Genomic DNA, 23,965 nt, shown 5'->3' with positions numbered 1-23,965 from the left:
AGTCTCTCTCTAGTTAAGATAAGCAGGTACAGGAGAATATGGCAATATTGCTTCATGTATCATCTTAATGGGGTAGAAAGAGTGGATAGGCAATTACTTTATCTGCCACTCCCAACAGTAGATGAATATCTCCATGTTCAGAGGCACCCAGACTCTTTTCTAACCATTCCCTACCACATCTGATTTATAGAGCAGAAGGATAATTATTCCTGGGACTTTTTTAGTACATGAGGTTGATGTTAACTTTCTTAATACATTTTCAAATCTGCGTTGGCTTATTATGGCTAGGTGAGTTTATACATTTATCGTTCTAAGGGCCATTTTCAGTTTGCAATTTCTCCAGGGCACTGCCCCACTGGGAGAAGGTCATGGCAGCATTTCTTTCTTCATTAATACATTTTGAGCATGGCCCAGAGACAGACATTTGTGATAGTCCAGAGGGAAAGAACCTTCCATCCTATTCAGGCCTCGAGGCCTCTTTGAAACCACATTGATTAAATTGTACCCATTTGTGTGAATTCTTACCTAGCTGTTCCCTAGGGGCTCTGAGGTCAGCCGAAGCAGGCACGTTACTCTTTGGGTCATGAGGCACCACCAGCTGAGTGGCAGCCCTACTGAAGAAAAGGAACACTACAGCGTACGTGATCTGTACTTAAAAAAGCAGCCACAGGTGAAGCATATCAGAAATGACTGACATGCTGCTCAGAAATGTTTGCTTAATTACAGCACTAGCTGGCCCAAGCGAGATCGCTCTGGCCAACAGCACTCCACCACTGTACTCTCTCATCTAAGACTTTAGCTGGTTTTTTTGTATAATCATTCAACTGGTTCATTTTGTGTGTGTGTAAAATCTGAATAACGAAAACGGCCGTTAACAGGGAGTCTCCATGGTCTGCTGCACTGAGGTGTGGGAGACGCATTCCCCCAGAGTGACAGAGGCTCAGTACATTACCACACCACAAAGTTCCACCTACTGGGTGGACTGGTACTTTCTGCATCACTTTGACAGCAGGTAGTGATGGCATTCCTACAATTCAGACAGACTGCTTCAACAGTGATGCCTCCAACACAGAGAGAGAGCCCATAAATGGATACTGGGAGCAGGGAAAACTTAGAAGTATAGTCTCACTTTTAATAATTATCAGTACCATAGAACAAACATACCATAAGCCCAGATAGGTCCTTTGCCCTATGAAACTTACCAATTTGTAGTTCTGGGTATATTTCATACAGACACCAATCCACCTTGCAATCACAGTGGGTTTTCTCAAAGAGGTTGTCTAAAACATCTCGTGCCACCTGCCGTTCATCCACCATCAGGGACTTAGTACTGTTATCATTCATGTGCACCTTGACGACAAGCTGAGTACAGAGTCATATAAAGTCAGTTAATTTCAGCAGAGAATAAAAAACTAGGCTGGTCAAGAACCTGCTAAAACAGATAAGAAAGATTAAGGCTGAAGGTTATTACAGATTCAAAAGGCACCACGTACTACACTGAACTGGGAAAATAATATATCTTGGGAGCTTGTACATTCTGTTGGCACCAAAGAAAAAGATCTGTTGTAAAAAAATAAAATTAAACTTTGTATTGGGCGTAACTCAAGGAAAGGTGAAATGGTGCACAGAGAGATCGCAGAATTTCAACTCTAGTCTAGTACAATGAAGGAAAATGCTAGGCAGAATAGCCAAGTACAAAGTGCCCTTAATGAAGACTAGAAAGAAACAGTTACTTATGTAATGGTAATTCTTCAAGATACGATGAAGATCCGTATTCCACTTGGGTGTGCGCATGCCCAGCATGCCGGAAACTGTGGATTTTGCCCAGCAGTACCCATAGAGAAGCGGTGTTCATGCCGCATTGCCATAGCCCCTTCCCTGGCTATGAGCGGCTGTGCCACCTCGATGTGAGAGGTTGTGCCGCCCGGTCACTTCCTTCACACCAAACACCCACAGACTAGACTTTGATGCAGAGAGGATGGAGGGTGGGTTGTGGAAGACACGTCTGTATCACATCTTGAAGAACCAGGTACAGTAAGTAACCATTGCTTCTTCTTTAAGAAGATGCAGCCATGTATTCCACTTAGGTGACTAACACCCCAGGAGACAGGGCTCAGAGACTACCCGAACAAGCATGGCAGGACCGCCCTGCCAAAACTTGCATCCACCTTGGAAGATGCGGTAATGACATACTGGGTCATAAACGTATGTACGGACAACCATGTAGCAGCCCTGCTGATCTCCAGTATTGAGATGTCACTGAGGAACGCTACTGCTGTTGCTTGCGCTCTCATAGAACGAGCTCGCACCCGCTGAGGGGGGGCATAGCCAAAGCTATCTCATAAACAGTCCTGATAAAGGATTTCATCCATTTAAAGATCGTCTGTGAAGAGAGCATTTGACATGGTCATACGATCTGCATATGAGGTGAAGTGAGGCAAAGCACAAAACTGTTTAGTCCTGTCCAGATAGAAGGCTAGAAATTTTCCTACCCATAAGATCCATTCATTCAGTGTCCTTATCCTTGGTAGTGGACTTAAACCTGCCCTGCTGGGCTCTATTGTTCACTGAGGTTACAACTAGGGAATTTGTGGATGTATGGAAGTAAAAGCTCCCAAATCCCTGCACTAAAATGAAGGAGCATGTCTCCATGCACTTTGCTGCAAGGGGTACCAAAGCCAGTGTGCTCCAGCAGGCTCAAGGAGCACAGCCATCAGAGACTGAGATGTAGGCAGTCTGGCCTAGTAGTCAGAGCAGGAGTCAGGTCAAGTGGGCATAGCAGGCATCCAGGTTAGGGAACGAAGCCAAGGGTCAGCACCAGAGCCATCAGGGGTCAAGCCAGAGTCACAGTCAGAAGCCATTGTCAGAGCCAGGACTGGTAGCTGAGGATCGGAGGTGAGGTGTAAGGGCAGGAGGAGAGGCAAGGATCAAGCACAGAATAGGAGCATGGTGGAAACAGGAGTGAAGGCAGGGGTAAGGAGGGAGCCAGGAGCAAAGCAGGAAACAGGAACGGGGTTGGGTGCAAGAGGCAGGCAGAAGCAGGATCCAATGCAGCCACAACAGGAAAGCACCTCTTCCTCCTCCTGGCTTAAATAGCATATCTGGACCAATCTCCAGTCGCCACTGGGCGATTCTCCAATCAGAACTCCCATGGGTGGTGCCTTGGCTGGGGCTAGTAGCTTCTCAGCCCACCAGGTTTAAGTAGCCATGGGGTGAAGGCCAGGATGTGGCAGCTGTCTGGAGACTCCCAGGCCTGAGTTCAAGACCCAGGACATTACATCATCATTAATAGGGAAGATGATTCTCCCAGGGGCAGATGGCTGCAGGATATCCAGTAATTTGTGGGTGTTCTTCTGCAGGAACTCTGCTTGGATACCTAGAGGAAACAGTCATGTGCCACAAAAAGTCCTGGTATGCCTTGAAATCCTCTGGAACCAAAGTGGAGGAAGAGCCAGGCAGCATGGAATCATCCGGGAACAAAGATGAAGCAGTTAATTGTGCCAGAGCTGGATTCTGCTCCTGGACTGACTGACCTGGATGGGATGACTCTGGAGGTGCTGCAAGGGGAAGGCTCCCCCGTGCCTGGGCCTGTAGCAGATCAATGGTCACCACCACAGACGTGCCTGGAGATCTCGCTTAGAGAGTGAGATGAGGAGCATCCCATGGATTCCATGGAGGCCACTGTTATGGATAGTGCATTGGTGACCACTAGGTGCCAAGTCAAGGGCTCCCATCCTGACGGAGAGACAAGCGCCAATCCTGGTACCCATAACACTCCATGAATGCCCCCTGATGCAGGTCAGGTGATGGAGAATGAGAGGAAAATGGCATCGAGGTTGGGATCTAAGAGCCCCAGGCTTCCAGGGATAAAGGTGGAGATAGCTCTGAGGGTGCGACCAACTGTTCTGACTTGTCCATAGCCCAGAATGACAAGGCAGCTCGTGCAATCGGCGGAAATGATACTGGCTGCATCGAGTACTCCTTCATTGTTTGTGGTGTGACGTACTCCATATGTTTTATAGAAATATGCTTATGAGTGTAAATGATGCAACTGGAATATGCTTTATTCAAAAGGTCTCTTGTAAGGTATCATTACAAAGCTTATAATCTACTGAGTGTGTTCATCCTATTCGTATGAATGTATCATTCTTATATCTAAAACTAGAAATATGAAGTATTACTCTGAGGTCCTACTGTAATTATGCGAAGTGTGGGCCATTAACGGTGGCTTAGAATCTTGATGGCTTCCATTAACTAGGACAATTGGTTGTAAATGGCTCTGTTTACTTGCAGCCTTCCCTTGTTCCTGTGAATCAGTCCAGGAAGAATAGAGGCTTGGGGTCTCACAGGACATGTGAACATGTCACATGATACTGAAATCCATCTTAAACCTAGTGCTTTTCCTTTTAGAAGGAGGGGTGGAGACCCAGAGAGACAAAAGATTCTGGCCTTGTGCCAAAGATATAAAAGGGGGTGGAACAGAACAAAGGTGGTTCTAGCCATGGGAAATCCCCTAGTTACCACCTGAGCTGGAACAAGGACTGTACCAGGGGAAAGGATTGGGCCCAGACTAAGATGGAGTCTAGTCTGTGAAAGAAGGGATAGCTCAGTGGTTTGAGCACTGGCCTGCTAAACCCAGGGTTGTGTGTTCTATCCTTGAGGGGGCCATTTAGGGATCTGGGCCAAAAATTGGGGATTGGTCCTGCTTTGAGCAGGGGTTTGGACTAGATGACCTCCTGAGGTCCCTTCCAACACTGATATTCTATGACAGAAGCTTATTGGAATGTCTCTGGGGGTGAGATTTACCTGTATTCAGTTTCTTAAATGTATTAGGCTTAGACTTGAGTGTTTTGTTTTATTTTGCTTGGTAACTTACTTTGTTCGGTCTGTTATTATTTGGAACCACTTAAATCCTCCTTTTTATATTTAATAAAATCACCTTTGCTTATTATTGAACCCAGAGTTAGTGATTAATACCTGGGGGAGCAAACAGCTGTGCATATCTCTCTATCAGTGTTATAGAGGGTGGACAATTTATGAGTTTACCCTGTATAAGCTTTATACAGAGTAAAACAGATTTATTTGGGGTTTGGATCCAATTGGGAACTGGGTGCTGGAGATAGGTAACCTGCTGAGTGGTTTTCGGTTAAAGCCTGGAGCTTTGGAGGCGTGGTTCAGACCTGGGTCTGTGTTGCAGCATGCTAGTGTGTCTGGCTCAACAAGACAGGGTTCTGGAGTCCCAAGCCATCAGAGAAAACGGGCTCAGAGATAATTTCAGCAGAACAGGTGACAGTCCCAAGGGGGTTTCTGTGACCGAACCCATCACATCTGGTAACGGCACCAGTGTTGATCCTGAAGTGTAAGGGACTGGGGCGTAGGCAGCCTTGCCTACTGGTCACAACTGGGCTGAGGTCTGCCCACCAGGGACAGTAGTTGCCGAGCAGGAGTTCGAGGAATCACATGAGTCAAAGTCAGGTTGGAGTCGAAGACCAGAGATCAAACAAAGCCTGGTGTTGCAACAAATTGCAGCCTGTGTGATTGCCCAGGCAACTTCCTGGGGCAACCGTTAGGGTTAAAGAGGGTGTTTGGCCAATCAGAGGGCTGCAGGGTACTGTCACTCTGGGTTTCTTGGGCAGCACTTCCTGCAGGACCTACTCCCCACAGTGCTCCCTGGCTGTGCCTCTGCATGGCCTCCCAGTGGGAATATCAACTGTTCCAGACTCTGCGGACCCAGGGTCTAGTCCCCAGATCCTTACACCAAGTCAGCAGTGGTACCGAAGTAATTGATGGTGCCATGGTAACACTGGCGGTGCAGGTTGCAGGGATGCTGAAGACTTTTCCAGAGCACTGAGCTTGGCACCAGCTCCACTTCCACTCACTGTGGAAGGGACACATCCAGATAGAGTGCCAACACTCACAGGTTCAGGAGCCTGTCCAGCCACCAGGGCTATAAAACACAAAGCCTTGGAAAAGTCCTGGACCAAGGGCAAGGCCAGGACAGAAAGGCAGAAAAGGTCTGTTGCCACCCCAGATGCTACCCGTGTGGAATCAACCGGTGCTGGCATTGCTCTCATCGGCACCAAACTCAATGGATACCCCAGGGTCAGAACCAGAGTTAACAGTACAGGGTCTCTGACCTCCTTATGAGGTACCAGAGAGTGGTTGACCGGGACCTGTTCCATCCCATGCACCAACATTTACCCCATGCTGATCCACATGTCTTCTGGAGGATCAGTCCCCACATGACCTGGAGGGGCCTTTTCCTCAGCGCACCTGATGGAGAATGACTCCTTCATCTCTTCAAAGAGACGCCAGCTCCAGGATGTGAAGCAGCAGCACTCTCAGAAACCGCTGGCGATCTCCGATCTCATGAGGACCTTCGTGCTGAAGCAGTCCACATAGCCTGTTCGAGCAGGTGCCGCTTCAGACGAAGATCCCTCACCACCTGCACCCATTTGGTCAACAATCTGCAAACAGAACACCACTCCTTGACGTGGGCTTCGCCTAGACACAGCCAACATCATGTGTGGGGATCATTGTTGGGGATGGCCCCCACACACGACAGACCATATTTAGAGGAACTGAAGAGAATCAGGGCAGCATCACCTCATATAGCCAAAAGAGGGGCTACGATCATGAGATGCACGCATCGGCCCTCTATGGGCAAAATTCTCTGGCTCCGGCGTGCTGGGGTGACACACACCAAATTGGAATACATGACTCCATCTACTCGAAGAAGAATATTGACTTGGATGTTTTAGACTTAAATTAGGAAAAGAATGGAAGAAACCTTGCTATGCCAATCAGCTAACCTGGGTTCATGTGCTGCAATGGTGGATACTAGTACAAGACTGCAATAGACAGATCATCACTTACAGTGATTGACTGCAGAAATCAAAAGAGTTCATTATTCCTCTTGAAGCACTCTTTAAATGACAGAAACAATATGCATGTTTATTGTGAGGGGGAAAAGGTTAAAAAATTGCTAAAATATAGAAGTCAGAGAACTGCGAATACACAGTAAGAAGAACAGTCAAGTCATCCACTTGCACTGGAAACAGCAGAACAATTCCCTGCCGGGAACCATATGTTGAAAAATTGGAAGAACTTCTCCCAGTGCTGTAGCTTTAGTAAATACTCATTTTAAAATGTTTGCATACAAGACTCTGCAGCAGAGCAAATCTCTGCTAAAGCAGAGTTAATACCACAGAACTAAGAGCAACAAGGAAAAGTCCATACAGACTTTTGAAAAGAAGGACTTGGAAAAGAGCTCTGTGTAAGCTTGAAAGCTTGCCTCTTTCACTGACACAAGTTGGTCCAATAAAAAATATTACCTCACCCACCTGGCCTTGGAAAAGAAAAGCACATCAAAAAGCTAAACTATATGTTTGCTCTGATTTCAAACCCCAAAATGTTTTTTCTAAAATAAGGAGCCCAGCTGTGGTGGAGAATATGCAGAAAGTATGTTGGACATGCATAATCTAAAACACGTTTAGGAAACAAGGGAAAGTAATGTCTGGTTCCAGTTCTTTGACTGTTCACAAATATGCCTGCAGTGCTTTACACCATTTTCACAGCTCTACGCCACAAGGTGTTTAACAGCCTCTTTTTAGAAGTGAAAGAAGATTCTCTCTCTGTAATTTTGTTTTAATTTTCCTTAAACTTCATAGTATGACACTAATTACAGCACAGATGGTATTTAGCAACAGGAAGACCATCAGAGTCTAACTTCTAAAATACTCTGACTTTAAATATTTAATATCTTGCAAAAAACAAAAGATGCAAAATAAATTGTTTGCCCAAAAGGACATCACTTGTTATGCAGGTAAAAGGGATAATATGGACAGCGATTATGAGCAGAGATTTCCCTTAACATGTCCTCTGGGGAGAGTGTGTGCATCTCTGTGGGAATTGTTTCAATTTAGACACCCCAAAATTCATAGGAGACCTGCACCATGTGTCCACAGGCCCTATAGGCTCTGGTCTCTGGCAGCCTCCCTCCCCTCACGCCTTACTCAAACTGGATTGTAAGGGTACAGAGCTGAACAACTGCAGCTCCTGTTGAGTTCAACTGGAATTCTAGGTGCTCCTGAGGGTCAGCCCCTTACTGTACTGCCTATATCTCAAAGTGCCATTAGGGGATTTAGCAATGCAGCTCCATTGGAGCGATCTGGCGAAATCCATACACACTGCTTGGAAAAGTACAGGTTAAAATTTTTGGTATCAGCTTAGGGTGATTGAATAATATTTGGTCATAGGTTCCAATTCCTTAAAACAGATTATAAGGATATGAGCTTTGTTCAGACAATGGAACTAAGAATTAAAACCTTTCTCAGTGCTTTCAGAGGTAGAGTGATAGAATATTGTTTCTCCGGTACATGACGTAAAGTACGAATACAAGATAGTGCTAAATGTACATTTTAAAATGTACAAAAAATAAAGGAAGGATATGAAGACTAACATTATAAACAATAAAAAGGAGTACTTGTGGCACCTTAGAGACTAACCAATTATAAAAAATGTATTACAATGAACTCTGACATACATACATATACACATACACACACACACTCAATTGCATGTTAAGTTAGAATTTCAATATTTTAAGTCCTACCTTTTTAACCTTCGCTTCCTTCAGTTTTTCCAATGCAAGTTTAATCTTGTCGGCTTTTGCTTGTGCCTCTAGATCTTCCTGAAATAACAGCAAGATATTCAGTAAGCTTTCTGTTAAATAAATGAACAAAGTGCCATGTTTACATGCAAATACCTGTTCATAGTTATTTATACCAACATCACAAGGCCTATCAAGGGAAACTTCATTGGCACAGGTGCCAGCTACAGGAAATCAATGGACACTGATGGCTTAGCCCCCGTTTGCCCCAGACTTAATTCTGATTCACAAGACAAAGGCTCTATGTTGCCCAGCCATGGATCTCTTACAGGATAGTGAGATGATTTAGGCAATGCCTCACAGATTGCTGTAGAACATGGAGACAGGTCTCCCCTATGCTCTCATGGAGATAACTAACATACAGTAGGTGTAGTAGTAAGGTCTGAACTGAACTTGTACAAAGAAAAAAGCGATTGCACCTCGGGAGGCAGTCTGGCTGCTGAATGACACAGCATTGTGGACAGTAGCATGGAATAGCAAACTCACTGCCTCTCAATTTATGCCTTTTAGGGCTCAGAGAACACGCATCTCCAGGATCATATTGACCACCTTGTTTGCAACCACGTCATGCACAATTTGAATCCCAAGTCACTGTAACAGCTAGAAGTGCCTGTTTTCCTTTGTGGTTGATATAAAGATTGGGACTGTTTCTCTCCAACATGAACCTTCCAACAGTTCTCCATGCCTTCGTCACCTCGCAAGTAGATTATTGTAATGTATCTTTATAAGGGGCTACACTTAGGTTAGTGACCACCTGTGACTTCTGAGATCATGATGGGCTACTAATGCAACACTGAGACCTCGGTTTCCCTCAAGATCCTCTGCCAATTCCCCAAATTCAGGGCTGCCTCTCTTCAGTTTTCCCCCTTCTCCTTGCCCTCAGGGAAGAGTCTCTAATTTGTAGTCACTGGTGATCTTTTCCTACCTCCACGACTTCTTTCTGAAGGGGTGGATGTTTATTGCTATGACAACTGGAGCCAAATCCAGCTTCCAATCAGAAAACATTGGGAGGCAGTTTCTGTCCTAGTGCACTACTGAACATGCTAGATCATCTCAAAGAAAATACTCACTGACTAAGACAGTAAAGCAAACATCCATGTTTAATCAATTCTTTCCCATTCCTTTTGTGCAGTGTTTCCCTCTGGCTCTGACACTGTCATTCAGTTAATAGCAATATATGACAATATTGCATGTGGACAGCAAGCCTCGCAATTCAGAGCACATTAAGATGTTTGCAGCATCTCACATAACGGGAACACTCTGAACTTCAACTAGGTCTAGGGAGGCAGGCAGTGTTTTTGTGCAGCTGCATCTGTGACCAGGAGGCCAATTAAGGACGTAACTGTGCTTAGATTCCTTTAGACTATCATCCCCATTTGCTTGCAGAGCGTTGGAGATTTCTGGGAACAGTGGCTGGAGATCTGACATAGCACACAATCTCATAGGAACTCTTTTCATTTGGGGAAAGAAGAGGGTGAAAGAAATGTCTTGCATCCTTCTGTGATGGGGTGTTCATCCCACACAAGGCAGAACAGATTAAATTAAGTTAATTAACCTGATAGACTGTACCTGGGGGGGAGCTAGGGATTGAAAGGCTGATTGATGATGGAGCCCAGTGGAGAAGGAAGAGGTGGGGCTGGTATAAAGCCAGGAAGTTGGCAGCGGAAAGGGACTGCAGAGGAAGTAGGTTGCTGTGATTCCTGGGAGTAGGGTGGGATGGATTTGAGGCTTAAGAGCTAAGTAGTCTGCTGTTATTCCTGGAGAGGGGGGAGCCAGAAGCTGAAGGAAGGAATTCAAGGAAAGAGTAACAGGGTCTGAGGGAAAACAGACCAAAGTTTCTGCACATAGGGTCCCTGGACTGGAACCTAGAGTAGAGGGCGGGCCTAGGTCCCCCTATCAGCCACTGGGAGAAGTGGGGCAGACTAAGCAGTGGAGCAGAAGACTGCTGATACCCCAGAAGGAGAGGATTACAGTGACTGCGCCAGAGAGGCAAGTCATGAAGAGAGAGTATCCTGAGTTGCAGGGAAAGAGGCGCCAGGGAGCGTTAATGAGTGGCAGAGGGGGGTGTTGGACCTGGAAGGAGCTAATCCCTACAGGAGGAGGTGCCCTAGTGGTGAGTAGATCCAGTGACACCTTCCCTAAAGAATTCCTGTTAAGTCCAAGCCTCTGCTGTTGTGTCCTAAAGATCTTATTTTCTCTTCCAGCCATGAATACCCTAGGATGTTCCACAATGGAGGATTATCCACAGGGAAGCTATCACTGGGGATCTGAAACCAAAGAATTAGAGCCCGATCCAAAAACCCACGGAAGTGGATGGAATATCACCCACTGACTTCAATTGCCTTTGGATCAGGTCATCAGTGAACGTGGAGTCTGCTCAAGCAATGGTCTCCCCAAAATAGGGTGGAGGTATGTCTGTAGTCAGCAAGTGAAGCTTGTCCTAATAGTGCATCTTCTGTATTTGTTTATGTATTTTAAATAAAGGAGTTCAGTTTTCAAAGCTAGCTGGCTGCTGCCTTTCACACACACTGAAATTACTCCAAAATTCAAAAGTAATTTTAAAATAAGTAACCATCTTTGAGGTAGAGAAAAGCAAAGAGTGGAGGTCCTCCCACATGTTTACAGCTTTCATTCTTCAGACAGCGTGCCTATCTCCCACACAGCAATTGCAAGTCAGTTCTATCCCTCTAACTGCCTGTGTGTCTGATCAATGAGCTCCCCCTCACACAGAATTTCTATTCTTTATGCTAAATGTGTCTACTACGGATTATCTCAGTGTTGTGCTCCTTCCATGGTCAGTTTGCTGTGAAGTTTTTAAACTGCAATATGTTGTTTATGCTTCTGTGCAGAGCTGGCCTTGGCATTTTTGGGTGGTCCTGCAAACTGTATCTCACTACCTTGATTCCCAGCTTACCAAATAACAAATGACTCCTCTCTATCATGGTCATATCACTATGCACAGACTTGCCAGAGGATCTGGGGAGGGGTAGTAAAATTATTCTTTGATATATCCCTCATGTAAACAGCTCTATTTACATATCCTGTATATGCACTGGGAGGGGTAGGGGATCTTTAGGATCTCCCCACAGCTTGAGAAATGGAGCCTAGTGGCTTGCACTAGAATCAGTTCATATAGTTTCCACGGGCTCAAGCAGATGTTTAAGACAGACAAATGTCCAGAGGTCACTAGGCTCCCAGTCACCAAGGGTTGTGTCTGCATTCTGCTGATTTTATAGTGCTTTATGAACATTAGCTACTTAATACCTGCACTTAGCCTTGTGAGGCAGGTAAGTAGGATTTGTCCCCTTTTACATCTAGCTTTTCTGCCTTAATTTCCCTAAGTCACTTGACCTAGAAGAGCAGAGGGAGACGTGGCAGAGCTGGGATTAGAATGCAGTCCTTTCTTGATCTCAACCCTGCGTTCAGTCTACGGGAAAATGCTGCAGTTTTACACAGTTGAGCAGGCCCTCCTTATGGCCAGAGGTCACACTAGCTGCTGAACACAGGAGCCAAGTCAGTTGCAAGAAGCTGGCCAGAGCTGACAATAATCCTACTATTGTACCATTAGTAGCAGCAGCCTGGGCTGTAATTAATTAATCTGGGGCCTTCCCAAAAGTCTAGGGACCTCAAGATTTTCACAGACCCTAAAGGCCAGTCGCAGGTGTCTATAAGATGGGAGGAGGGGCATGAATACCTTACTATCTACTAACTAACAAACCAAAAAAATCAGTGACAAGCTTCCTGTCCTAATAATCAGTTTTCATTAATCAATGGCTGTTCAAATCTCTCACCACAATGGCCAGAAACACTGAGATTCTCCTTTACAAGCCAGAATGCGATCATGGCCACAGGCTTTGCAGGTCCCAAAGGTGACCTTTGCCTCTATATAGCAGCTATCAAAACTTTCCTAAACTGTACTAACATGTGTATTCAATTATGAACAGTGTCACTGTAGACTGGTCCATTCCAACTTGGCATGAAATATAGCTGTTGTTATTGCCTGCTCTGTAATGGGCATCTAACATTCAACAGTTTATGGCTGTTTTACTGCTAACATTTAAGTTCATTCATGGCTATTCTTCCTCATTCCTACTCAAACAGCCTCTACACAATTACAGCACAAGGTATGGGGATGTTTGGTACAAGGTTCCTTCAGTGCTTACCTGAGTGAGTGGTTCAGGAGGAGGCGGTGGTAATGGGAGGTCGAAATCAGGATCTGGAGGTGGAGGGGGCAAGTCATCCTCAAAACGTCCAGTGGCAGTAACAGGGACATTTGATTTATAACCAGAAGAAGCAGCAGCACAAACACCTGTTGAAGGCTGAGTGACTGCACTTTGTGGGTAGTGAGAAGTTTTCTGTGCTTGTAATGTCTTCTGTTCAACTTCACTTAGGTCTGCTACCAGATCAGCCATTAAAGCATCCAAGTCATTGTCCTCCAGTGCACTTAATGATTCTGTTAAGAAACGCCCCCCCCCACAAAATACTTTAGAGAGTGGATGACATGAAAAACAGTTTGCACTCAGCTCAGTGAAAACTAAATTGCAGAGGAGGATGCTAATTGTAGAGGTTAAGGGAAAGGGGACAATTTTAAAGAGGGAGACTTTCATTTGGACTCTACGGAACAGGTGTATTTTGGGGATAATTATTAAGCTGATCATGCTCCAAGATAGACTAGAAGGGAACTTTCCTTTCTAAAAGAACTGTATTAGTATCTTAGGCTTTGTCTAAGCAGGAAATGCTCTCACACCAACGTAGCTATCGCCACTCGTTGGGGGTGGTTTAATTATGCTCTCTCCTGCTGGCATAGAGTGGCTACAATGAGACCGGACAGCAGCACAGCTGCAGCGGTACAGCTGTGCTGCTCTAAGGTCCACAGGGTTGAGAGCGACCCAGGCATGTGTGTGTCTGGAGCGCCAGACAAACGGGCCTACACACAGCAGGCCCTCATGTAACCAAGCAGCCGAGAACCAGCCCAAAGCCTGGGAGAGACAGACCACTGACTGGGGACGTCCCAGCACAGAAATCAGGAGAAGCACTATGCTAGGAAGGAATCACGTGAGATGGACAAACCGGAGCCAGACCTAGCATCTCTGTTGCCCAGAGCTGCACAGGACCACGAGTAGTGCAGCTTGTGACTTTGCACTGGGAGAAGGAGGGAGGCTGTACCTAGTTAAGTGGGGAGGTTGTCGCTCTGCGTGGGTTTGCAGAGAGCGGCAGACGAAGGCAACAGAGGCATTTCTTGGGGAAAATTTTACTGGAGTCAAAGTTGACCAAGAGTGCCCAGGACTCCCTGTTGGACTGGAACTCTGCCCAGGATTCCTGAACTCTGAGTCTAGACACCTTGCTCTGAGTCTATCCTTTTATACTGTGGTACCACTGGACCCGTGGGTTCTCATGTTGAATGTAACCCTGTTTTACCACTCCCCCTATCTTCTCCCCCAGTTGTTTTTCTCCATTCATCCCTCTGTAAATAAATATTTCCCTCTCCGTATTAGCTGTACTATCCCGGGGTATGTGTGTGGGTGTGTGTTTACTCCGGGGTGGGGGTGGGGTTTGGAACAAGTGCCTTGGGGTTGGAAGGGCGTTTCCCTGATGCGTTCCTGCGCACGCCTTTTGTTGGCCAGAGCTGCCAGCAGACTCCATCTTATCCACTAGGGTGCAAGAGTTACACTTGGTGGCCCGTATGTGGACACGCAGTACACACACACCCCCCATCACTCTCCCTCTCTCCACAGTGCTCCCTCTGGACCAATCAGCACTTGCTCGTCCTGGAACAACCTCTGCCTCAGGACCAGGTTTTAATGGGACTGTGCTCCCTAAATCCCAAGGGGCTTACACAGGAGTAACGTCACTAAATCCATGCAGTTACACAGGTGAAAAACCAGTGCTAGTGAGAGGAAATCAAGCTGTGAGGCTTTAAGCTATAAGAAAATAATATCTGAAAAGTCACATTCCTACATACTATATCAGTCGTGCAATATGCATCAGTAACTTACCACACATAAACTAATACGCAGGCCTCTGAGGACCCGTTCAATCACAGTTCAAACCATGCAATTTCTCTTTTAAGATATTTTACCAAAACAGATCTAAACATTCCACATTTGTTTTGTGTTTTCAACTCTGACACACTTAAATGAGATAATTCTTTTAACTGGAGTTTCTAGCTGAGTCAACAGCCCCCTCCTACGATTGCTTAATGTAGGCCAGAGTTAAGAGATCCTGTGGCAAGACATTAGACAGAAAGGTCTGGTTTTACCTAGTCCAGGAGCTAGTGAGTCTGGAAGAACTAGAAGGCTGTGTCTGTGTACATAGAATCATAGAATATCAGGGTTGGAAGGGACCCCAGAAGGTCATCTAGTCCAACCCCCTGCTCAAAGCAGGACCAATTCCCAGTTAAATCATCCCAGCCAGGGCTTTGTCAAGCCTGACCTTAAAAACCTCTAAGGAAGGAGATTCTACCACCTCCCTAGGTAACGCATTCCAGTGTTTCACCACCCTCTTAGTGAAAAAGTTTTTCCTAATATCCAATCTAAACCTCCCCCACTGCAACTTGAGACCATTACTCCTCGTTCTGTCATCTGCTACAATTGAGAACAGTCTAGAGCCATCCTCTTTGGAACCCCCTTTCAGGTAGTTGAAAGCAGCTATCAAATCCCCCCTCATTCTTCTCTTCTGCAGGCTAAACAATCCCAGCTCCCTCAGCCTCTCCTCATAACTCATGTGTTCCAGTCCCCTAATCATTTTTGTTGCCCTTCGCTGGACTCTCTCCAATTTATCCACATCCTTCTTGAAGTGTGGGGCCCAAAACTGGACACAGTACTCCAGATGAGGCCTCACCAATGTCGAATAGAGGGGAACGATCACGTCCCTCGATCTGCTCGCTATGCCCCTACTTATACATCCCAAAATGCCATTGGCCTTCTTGGCAACAAGGGCACACTGCTGACTCATATCCAGCTTCTCGTCCACTGTCACCCCTAGGTCCGTGGTTTTGCAACAGGGTTGTTTGTCCCTTTTAAGGGCTGGGGGCAGGGAGCTCCGCCCCTGTTCTGGAGGGAAGCCCAGCAGTCAGGTGCTGGGAATCAGCAGACTCTACTGAGCAGCATCTACTGACTGGATGTGATTCCCTTGAGGGCTCCAGCCCCATAAGCCTGGTTGGGACCAGGAGAGAGCTGAGTCCTGCACAGATACAAATTTATATCCACAGATGCGGATATCTGAGGATAGAAATCAGTATCCCCTGAACCACAGGGCTCTCCCGGGAACTGCAGCGATGAAAGGAGCAGAACGTGGGGAGCTCTCAGGAGCCAGCAGCACCCTGTGCTGGCAGCTCCTCCCATGCGGCTGTACCGCTCCAGCCCCGCCCCCAGGCCTGTCCTCCGGTGCAGCTGTACAGACCCCAGACAGGAGACGCAGTCACACAGACAGCTGTGTAGAAGGGACAGGGGTGGGGCTGGGGCAGTACAGCCACATGGGAGGAGCTGCCGGCGCGGAGGGCTGACTTTTGGGAGTGGCGGCCCCATGTTCTGCTCCTTTCGCCTCTGCGGTTCCTGCAAGAATCCTGCGGTTCAGCGGATAGCAATTTCTATCCGCAGCTATCCACATCCGCAGATATACAGGGCTCTACTGAGTGTATACTTTCCTGTGAAGACAGCGGAAGGCTACAAGATGGCAAATGCCCTGCGGACCCGCCTCTCCCACAGCCTGGTGAGGTCCTGACCCTTCAGCTACTAGAGGTCAGAGAGCCCCACAATCTCAGTCTAGAACAGAACTGCTGCCTTTGTTATTATTCCGTATTTCCCTTTGTCTGTATAATGAAGAATAGGCAGGGCCTTGAAGAAATGGCTACAAATGGAGCTGGGTTTGGCTGAGAGTTTCTCCCAGGCTGGCCCACTGTAGGGCCCCAATTCAAGGGAAGCACTTAAGCATATCTCTGAGCAGGGATGAATTTAAGCATGTATTTAAGGACTTTCCTGAAATGGGACCTAAATTACTTCTAAACAAGTCCTATCTTTCTTTACTGTAATAATTAGGACATTTTTGTGACATACACATTAAAACAATATGCTAACCTATGTAGTTTCCAATATTCTCAAAGCTCTAGTCATATTGTTTTATTACTGAAAAAAGGACAGATACCCATAAATACAGATTTCCTACCAGGGCCAAGCGCAAATGACATTACACAGTCTTGTTTTCCTTTCATGGATTCCATCTGTCAGACTAACATTACCAATCTTAGTTTTCAGTTTCATTAAACATTTAAATATGAAAGACATTAGGCCATGATTTCCCAAAGTGACTAGTGATTTCTATTTTTGGTGTCCAACTTGAGACACCTTCACAAGCCTGACTTTCAGAAAGTGCTGAATACCCATGCTCTGAAAATCAGACCTCTTTAAGGTCAAATTGAGATACCCAAAATCATTGGTTGCTTTTGACAATCATGGATGTTTAGCTTTTTACTCCTCCACTGTTGTAGTATTTTTTAGATGTAACTGATGTCTGAATGAGCTCTCCCTTGACATTAGTGATGAGCTGGGGGAAAAGACTTCAGGAACCGTGTTTGCATAGACATGGCTATTCTGCCTCGGTATGCAGCATGACGGAGCTACTTTGCCAAAATGATCACCTTTGGCTGGTGTTGGGTTACAAACCACTTTAGTGCAAGAGTAATGACACGTGGTTATCCTTATTGTTTGAGTAAAGGGCAACAGAACTGTACTTAGACAGCCCTGGTTGAAGAGGTTGCCCTAAACTGAACCTTACTCTCTAAGTGGGGGGTAGGGATGTCAAATCCCAGTGAAAGACAGGTGATGGGGACTTGTATTTGTATTATATTGCTATGCTACCTGGTGGTGTGGACTCCGCCCAAATTGTCCTAGACACCCTTTGAGCTTCCCCTCTCTAGTGTTTAGAGACAGAGCTAATCAGACTCTATTCAGAGGCATTGTTTCTGTACAGTAATTACCAGTGCTGAATCACTGATAAGCAAGTCTAGGGGATCTTAGACCTGGTGTTGGGATAGTGGCGAAAGGAAAGACAATGCAGAGGCTGTACTGGCAGTGAGGTTTCCTGCTACCTGAAATCACTAAGAGCTGAAATCACTAAAGACCTGGGTTAAGCAGTGGAACCTCAGAACATGGCATTGCAGAAGTGGCAGTGAGTGTCCAACAGTGGCAGCACATGACCACCAGCAGCAAGGGCACACAGCGACCACAGAGACATTGCTTGACGCCCCCCACACCCTTTGTGGAATAGAAGGTGAACCCCTGTGACCACACCTCTGAACTCTGGGTCTTCGCTAACCAAGGACAGCCACATGCGCGGAGGATGGGGGAGTGATGTGTTAAAGGCACATTCGTTTGTCAGACTTTCCCACCACAAAGTGGGAAACTGAGGCAAAGGACACCGCCCCATGCACTGTGGGGCTGGGATTCTGCTTATGGTGGCATGCTTTTGAACATGGTTGTGGGGTTTTCCCAAACTATTGCTTGGTTCCCTTTTCCTTTTATTAAAAGTTCTCTTTTGTTACCCAGACTCAGTGCTTGGGAGAGGGGAAGTATGGTCTCTTAGAGGTGCCAAGGACTGGTGGTAAATTTTCTCAGATTATTGGGTTGGGGCTCGAGCTGATTCTGTTTTGTATTGTTAAGAGGGACTCCTAGATACAGAACCCGGCCCTTGTTGCTGTTGATTCCAACTGGCAGAAGGCTGACAAACTCATCACAGCAACACTACATAATCCTTCCAATCACTTACCATTTAAATCTTTAAAGCCAACTGTAAAGTTATATTCTTTATTAGATTCTTTGGGGGATGGAGGCTGGACAGTTTCCACTCCTAAACTCTGTGGAGATGGAACAAAAAGAAAGGAGCTGATGATATAATTATCATTAAGATACTAATATTTACTACCTTCCCTCTAAGCTGCACAGCCGTGCGCCCGGCTATCAAGGGCCAATCAGGCATGCAGCAGGGAGAGGCGCCTCTCCCCTGGCCCTGGAGCTGCCACTGTAGGGAGAGGCACTCTCTCCCAGCCCCAGGCTGCTGTGGCGAGAGAGGGCTGAGGGGAGTCCTCTCTCCCCGCCGCAGCCCCAGGGAAGCCTGCACCCAAAACCCTTCATCCCCAGCCCCACCCCAGAGCCCGCACTCCCAACCGGAGTCCTCACCCCAACCTTATGCCCCAGCCCTGAGCCCCCTCCCATACCCCAAACCTCTCATCCCCAGCCCCACCCCAGAGCCCACACGCCCAGTCAGAGCCCTCACCCCCTCCCACACCTCAACCCTGCCCCAGCCCTGAGCCCCCTCTCACACTCCAAACCCCTCGGGCCCACCTCAGCCATACATCACCTTCGTATTGATGCACATAACAAAATTCATTCTGCACATGGATGTAAAAAATTAGAGGGAACATTGTTTACTGACCAGGTTACACTGATAATTATTCTAACAAACTCTGTTCTTCCCTCAAGAAACAGAAACCCACATACTAGTGTGTTGGTCTTGTTTACTCCATGATGTTTTCTATGGGTGAATGGCTTCTCTAAAGGGAGAATTTCTCTAGCCTGCAGTTTGTTCCTAAGAATGCAGGTTGGGGACTGGTGCTTTAGAAAACTATGAGAAGCATACAAAATTAAGGCAAGGAAAGAGGATTCCTCTCTGTAATTCCCACTGATGAAATAGTTGGCTCTAGCAGCTGAATGATCCCAGAAGTGTTTATATTTACTAGGTTGTCTGAAACTGGTGACAATTTTCCATAAAAAAATTAATAAAAACTCTTTTTTACTAGTTCATTTCTTATGATTTCCCAGCCCCACAATGTTAGTTTCTTATGAACTTGTGCACAGCTGAAAATGTGAACTCAAAATATCACTTCTGCATTATGACTAGTCACGCTTGCAAAAATAGAGAAGGTGTGAATAGGGAAAGGAAGGAAATAAACACATAAGATAATTTCACAAGACCAGATAAAAGGAATTAAAGAAAGGAGTTTATATACAAAATAGAGAAGACAAAAATGGCAATCATGGCCCCTGATCCAGCAAAGCACTTACTACTGGCCTGCTTTACCTTAAACATTTTCTTAAGTGCTTTGCTGGATCAGCACTCAAATGCATAAAGGAAATGTTTTAATTTTTTTTTTTAAAGACAGGAAATGGTATTTCATGCTGGTCAGAAAGGAAAACTGAAAAGAGTGGAAGTACAAGCAAACTGAAAAAGACAAATCAAAGGACAACAAGGACAAGTGCAGAGTCCTGTACTTAGTATGGAAGAATCCCATGCACTGCTACAGACTAGGGACCGAGCGGCTAGGCAACAGTTCTGCAGAAAAGGGCCTAGGGGTTACAGTGGACGAGAAGCTGGATATGCGTCAGTGTGCCCTTGTTGCCAAGAGGGCTAATGGCATTTTGTAGGGGCAAAAGTAGGGACACTGCCAGCAGATCAAGGGATGTGATCATTTCCCTCTATTCGGCATTGGTGAGGTCTCATCTGGAGTACTGGAGTCTTGGGCCCCAAACTACAAGAAGGATGTAGAAAAATTGGAAAGCGTCCAGTGGAGGGCAACAAAAATGATTAGGGGGCTGGAGCACATGACTTATGTGGAGAGGCTGAGGGAACTGGGATTATTTAGTCTGCAGAAGAGAAAAACTAGGGGGGATTTGATAGCTGCTTTCAACTACCTGAAAGGGGGGTTCCAAAGAGGATGGATCCAGATTGTTCTCAGTGGTGGCAGATGACAGAACAAGGAGTAATGGTCTCAAGTTGCAGTGGGGGAGGTTTAGGTTGGATATTAGGAAAAACTTTTTCACTAGGAGGGTGGTGAAGCACTGGAATGGGTAACCTAGGGAGGTGGTGGAATCTCTTTCCTGAGAAATTTTAAGGTCAGGCTTGACAAAGCCCTGACTGGGATGATTTAGTTGGGGATTGGTCCTGCTTTGAGCAGGGGGTTGGACTAGATGACCTCCTGAGGTCCCTTCCAACCCTCATATTCTATGATTCTATGAAAGAGAAAACAATGGACGTGCAGAAAAGTAGTTAAAAATTAAACATGAAGAGGTAGTATAAATGAGAATCAGCCCTTTCTGTCTAAGGCCTGTTTATCCTGTGAATGTGCCATATCTACATCTACGTTCTGGCTTGTTTACACTGCCAGAGTGGTATAGAGAGACCTTAGTATAAATGAGAATAAAGGCCCAAAGACAGTAATAAAAGGGAAGAAAAAATACATTTCACAGAATAGTTTAGGGAAATAAGAAGCTAGAAGAACCAGTTCTTAGAAAAAGTTCTAAGAAAAACAGGGGGAATATGAGGAAGACATAAAGTAAAAATTAACACAAAGCAAAAGTAGTTTTTCTTTTATATTTCAATATTTTACTATGAAACTAATTACTCTAAAAGACCCTGTTCTCAATTATAACTAAAGCTGTTAAAAAGTCAGAAAGCTAACAGGGAACCAAGTGTTTTGGTTTTGATAGCCAAGACGGTCATATTAAATCATGTTTTCCTCTAGGCTTTCAAGATGCTTCAAGCAGAATTCCTATTCAGTGTCACAAAATGTTTGGACTTGAATTTGGCAGACTGGAGTTCAACAAACAGAAAGACTTCAGAACTAGAGGCTTTAAGTAGGGCACCTTGAACAAAATTCCAGATGACAGTTTAAGTGTTTCAATTAAGCATAATTTAATTTAAAACAAATTTAATGAGTATAACAAGTTTTTGGTTATGAATTCTTCCTCGATCTTACCAGTTTTGGTGTAGGAAATCTTCCAAGGTCTTGGGTTTAGAAAGAGACTCATGTTGTTTTATAGTTCTTTCCAGAACAATATTTCGTATACACATATTCCCTAATACCATCAGTGTTGTGCCATTCATATTTTGGCACATGTGGTGATGAATCACTATGCTAGATGTCTTTCAAATAGTCAACAAATTAGTAAAAAACATTTTTGTCTTCATTTTCATAGTTTATAGTTCACTCAGTTTAGAGTTTATAATTGTGAAATCCTCATCACTGGAGGTTTGCAAAAACAGGTTGGACAAACAGGGATGGTTTAGGTTTACTTGGTCCTGCCACAGCACACAGGGCAGGACTCGATGACTTCTCAAGGTCCCTTCCAGCCCTACATTTCTAGAATTCTGTGCTTCAACAGGTTACAGTTCATTTAAACATGAACGCAAAGTGTTCATCCATGGTGATTCAGATGCAAACTCTTCTTGTTTCCATAGCAAAACGATTGCACATTCTGGGGCTAAGTCTACTAGGAATCTGGATTAACTTTTTGAAAAAGGCTTCTGATATCATGTTAGAGCTGTTTCATGTTCTAGTCTACTATAATGTCACTTTTGTCGTTGTACAGGCAACATGATTTAGAGAAAATCAGTTTTAAGTCACTTTCAAAAGACTACCTGTATTTATTCAGTAGGAAGGTGCAATGAGTAGTTGCAGAAGAATAAGGAAGGTAAGGCGTTCTCCTTGTTTCCCTCCCTTATAGTAATTTCTCTTATCCCTTGTTTTCAACCAGATTACTTACCTGCGTCAGCAGGTCCATTTCCCCCAGTAAATTGCTGAACATTTCATCTATATCATCACATGTCTGCTCCATCTGAAAAGAAATAAACCCATGGACAAGAACATCAGCATTAGTCTGTTTAAAACTTTGGAAGCAATTCTATAAACACAGAAAAAAACCCACTTCATCCAGTTAATTTCTTACAAAGCCTTTCCAATTTATATTGAAAAAAAAACTAGTTTCTTATTCATGATAATTTAGCAGATAAATCTTTAAATAATTTAGAAATAATTGATTAATTAGGACTCTGATCCTGCATATTCTTAAGCAAATACTTAATTTTATGCTCTTGAGTAGTTTCATCAGTCTCGGTGCTCAATGTATAATCTATATTTGATTAAAAGTCACCAGGTAATAAATCTGCACCTTAAACAACTAAAACTGAGGGAGGGAGAGAGGGAGAGAAAAAACTGAAAATTTGAGGCTGACAAACTCCTGAACACACAGTGTGAAGATTTCAGTCCTTGGCTTAAACCACTGTAACTACAAGATTTTAGCTGGGCTGTTTTCTAGTACAAGGACTGGATACGGTTTGATCCACCTAATTTTTTGTCTTGATATTTCTCCCTATGTTAAACCAAACATTTCTTTATTTGAGATACCTTTGGTCTTACACTGTTGGGTGTTTATTGCAGACCATCAAAGACAGAGACAATGCAGTTGCTTCTGAGATACAGGAACATGCTAAAAGGTACTTGACCTGGGAGCCTGGCAAACTGCACTCTCTCACTTAGGGGCTCAACCCTGCAAGGTGCTGAATACTCTGGAACTGATCCCTCAAAACATTTAAACACTTGCTGAGCTGTAAGCATGTGAGTAGTTCCATTGACTTCAGTAGGACTGCTCATGCACTTTAATGTCTTGCAGGATGGGGCAAAAGTGCTCAGTACGTCACAAGACCAATGAGCTCTCTAGCTGTGGTCAGTAGGGGACATGGAGAAAGCCTGGTGATTGCAAGGAGTGGCAGGAAAAGGGGACCGGAGGTTGCACCCGTCTTTAGGCACTTAATTTTACAGAGAACCTAGAGTCATAACTATTCCATAATTATACAATAAATACCTTTTCCTGAGAATTACTTGGTAATTTTACTTGGTTACCGAACTGTACTAAAACTAATGGAGGCTGGGATTTTTAAAAGAGCCTTAGGGAGCTAAACCCCTGCAGGTCCCATTAAATCCCTAACTCTCTTAGGTGTCTCTAAAAATCCCAGCTGAAAGCAAAGGTCTGTGAACCTAAAAGATTCTGGTTTCTAATCTGGTCTGAGTTCCTGATTCACTGTTGTGTGAGCTTGGGTAAACCAGTGATCTGCTTGTGTCTCATTCAATCCAGCTGGAAACAGCACAGCAAAACAAAGGCCCTTACTGCAAATCAGATGCTGTATCTGAGCTCAGCTTTCCTAAGGGAAAATACATATAAGAAGGCACGGCGAATCTTGAAAATTTTTGATTTTATGGTAGTTGTGTATTATTATTTTTGGAAGGCAAAAATTAATGTCACTATCCTGAGAGTGCATGGCACTGACTATGTACATAGAGGGTAAATAGTTAGAGTGGTCAGTAATTAAACAATTCTTACCTGATTAATTGCCCTGCATAAAATAAAGCAACATCAGGTCCAAGGTAAATGTTGTAATTTGTGGGGACTTCTGGCACTTCTTCAAAACTGTGATGGAACCTGAGGATGCCACAGTCTCTCTCCTCCTAGCTCCCTTTAACCACCA

General features: G+C 44.9%; 1 protein-coding gene across 1 annotated transcript in view; it reads right to left on the bottom strand.

The window, feature by feature from the left end:
• Window positions 1–23,965, bottom strand: part of APBB1IP (amyloid beta precursor protein binding family B member 1 interacting protein) — a 115,896-nt gene that overhangs the window by 50,245 nt on the left and 41,686 nt on the right. Inside the window, exons 2-6 of the mRNA XM_048837838.2 lie at window positions 22,207–22,278; window positions 18,434–18,521; window positions 12,835–13,124; window positions 8,615–8,692; window positions 1,203–1,362 (exon numbers count right to left, since the gene is read on the bottom strand). Coding sequence (XP_048693795.1) covers window positions 1,203–1,362; window positions 8,615–8,692; window positions 12,835–13,124; window positions 18,434–18,521; window positions 22,207–22,278 — 688 coding nt within the window. The remainder of the gene's footprint in view (window positions 1–1,202; window positions 1,363–8,614; window positions 8,693–12,834; window positions 13,125–18,433; window positions 18,522–22,206; window positions 22,279–23,965) is intronic.

The sequence above is a fragment of the Caretta caretta genome, chromosome 2 (assembly GCF_965140235.1).
Source record: "Caretta caretta isolate rCarCar2 chromosome 2, rCarCar1.hap1, whole genome shotgun sequence".
In the NCBI taxonomy this organism is placed as follows: Eukaryota; Metazoa; Chordata; order Testudines; family Cheloniidae; genus Caretta; species Caretta caretta.
Note: the sequence above shows the minus strand (reverse complement) of the source record. Positions and strands in the feature narration are given on the sequence as shown.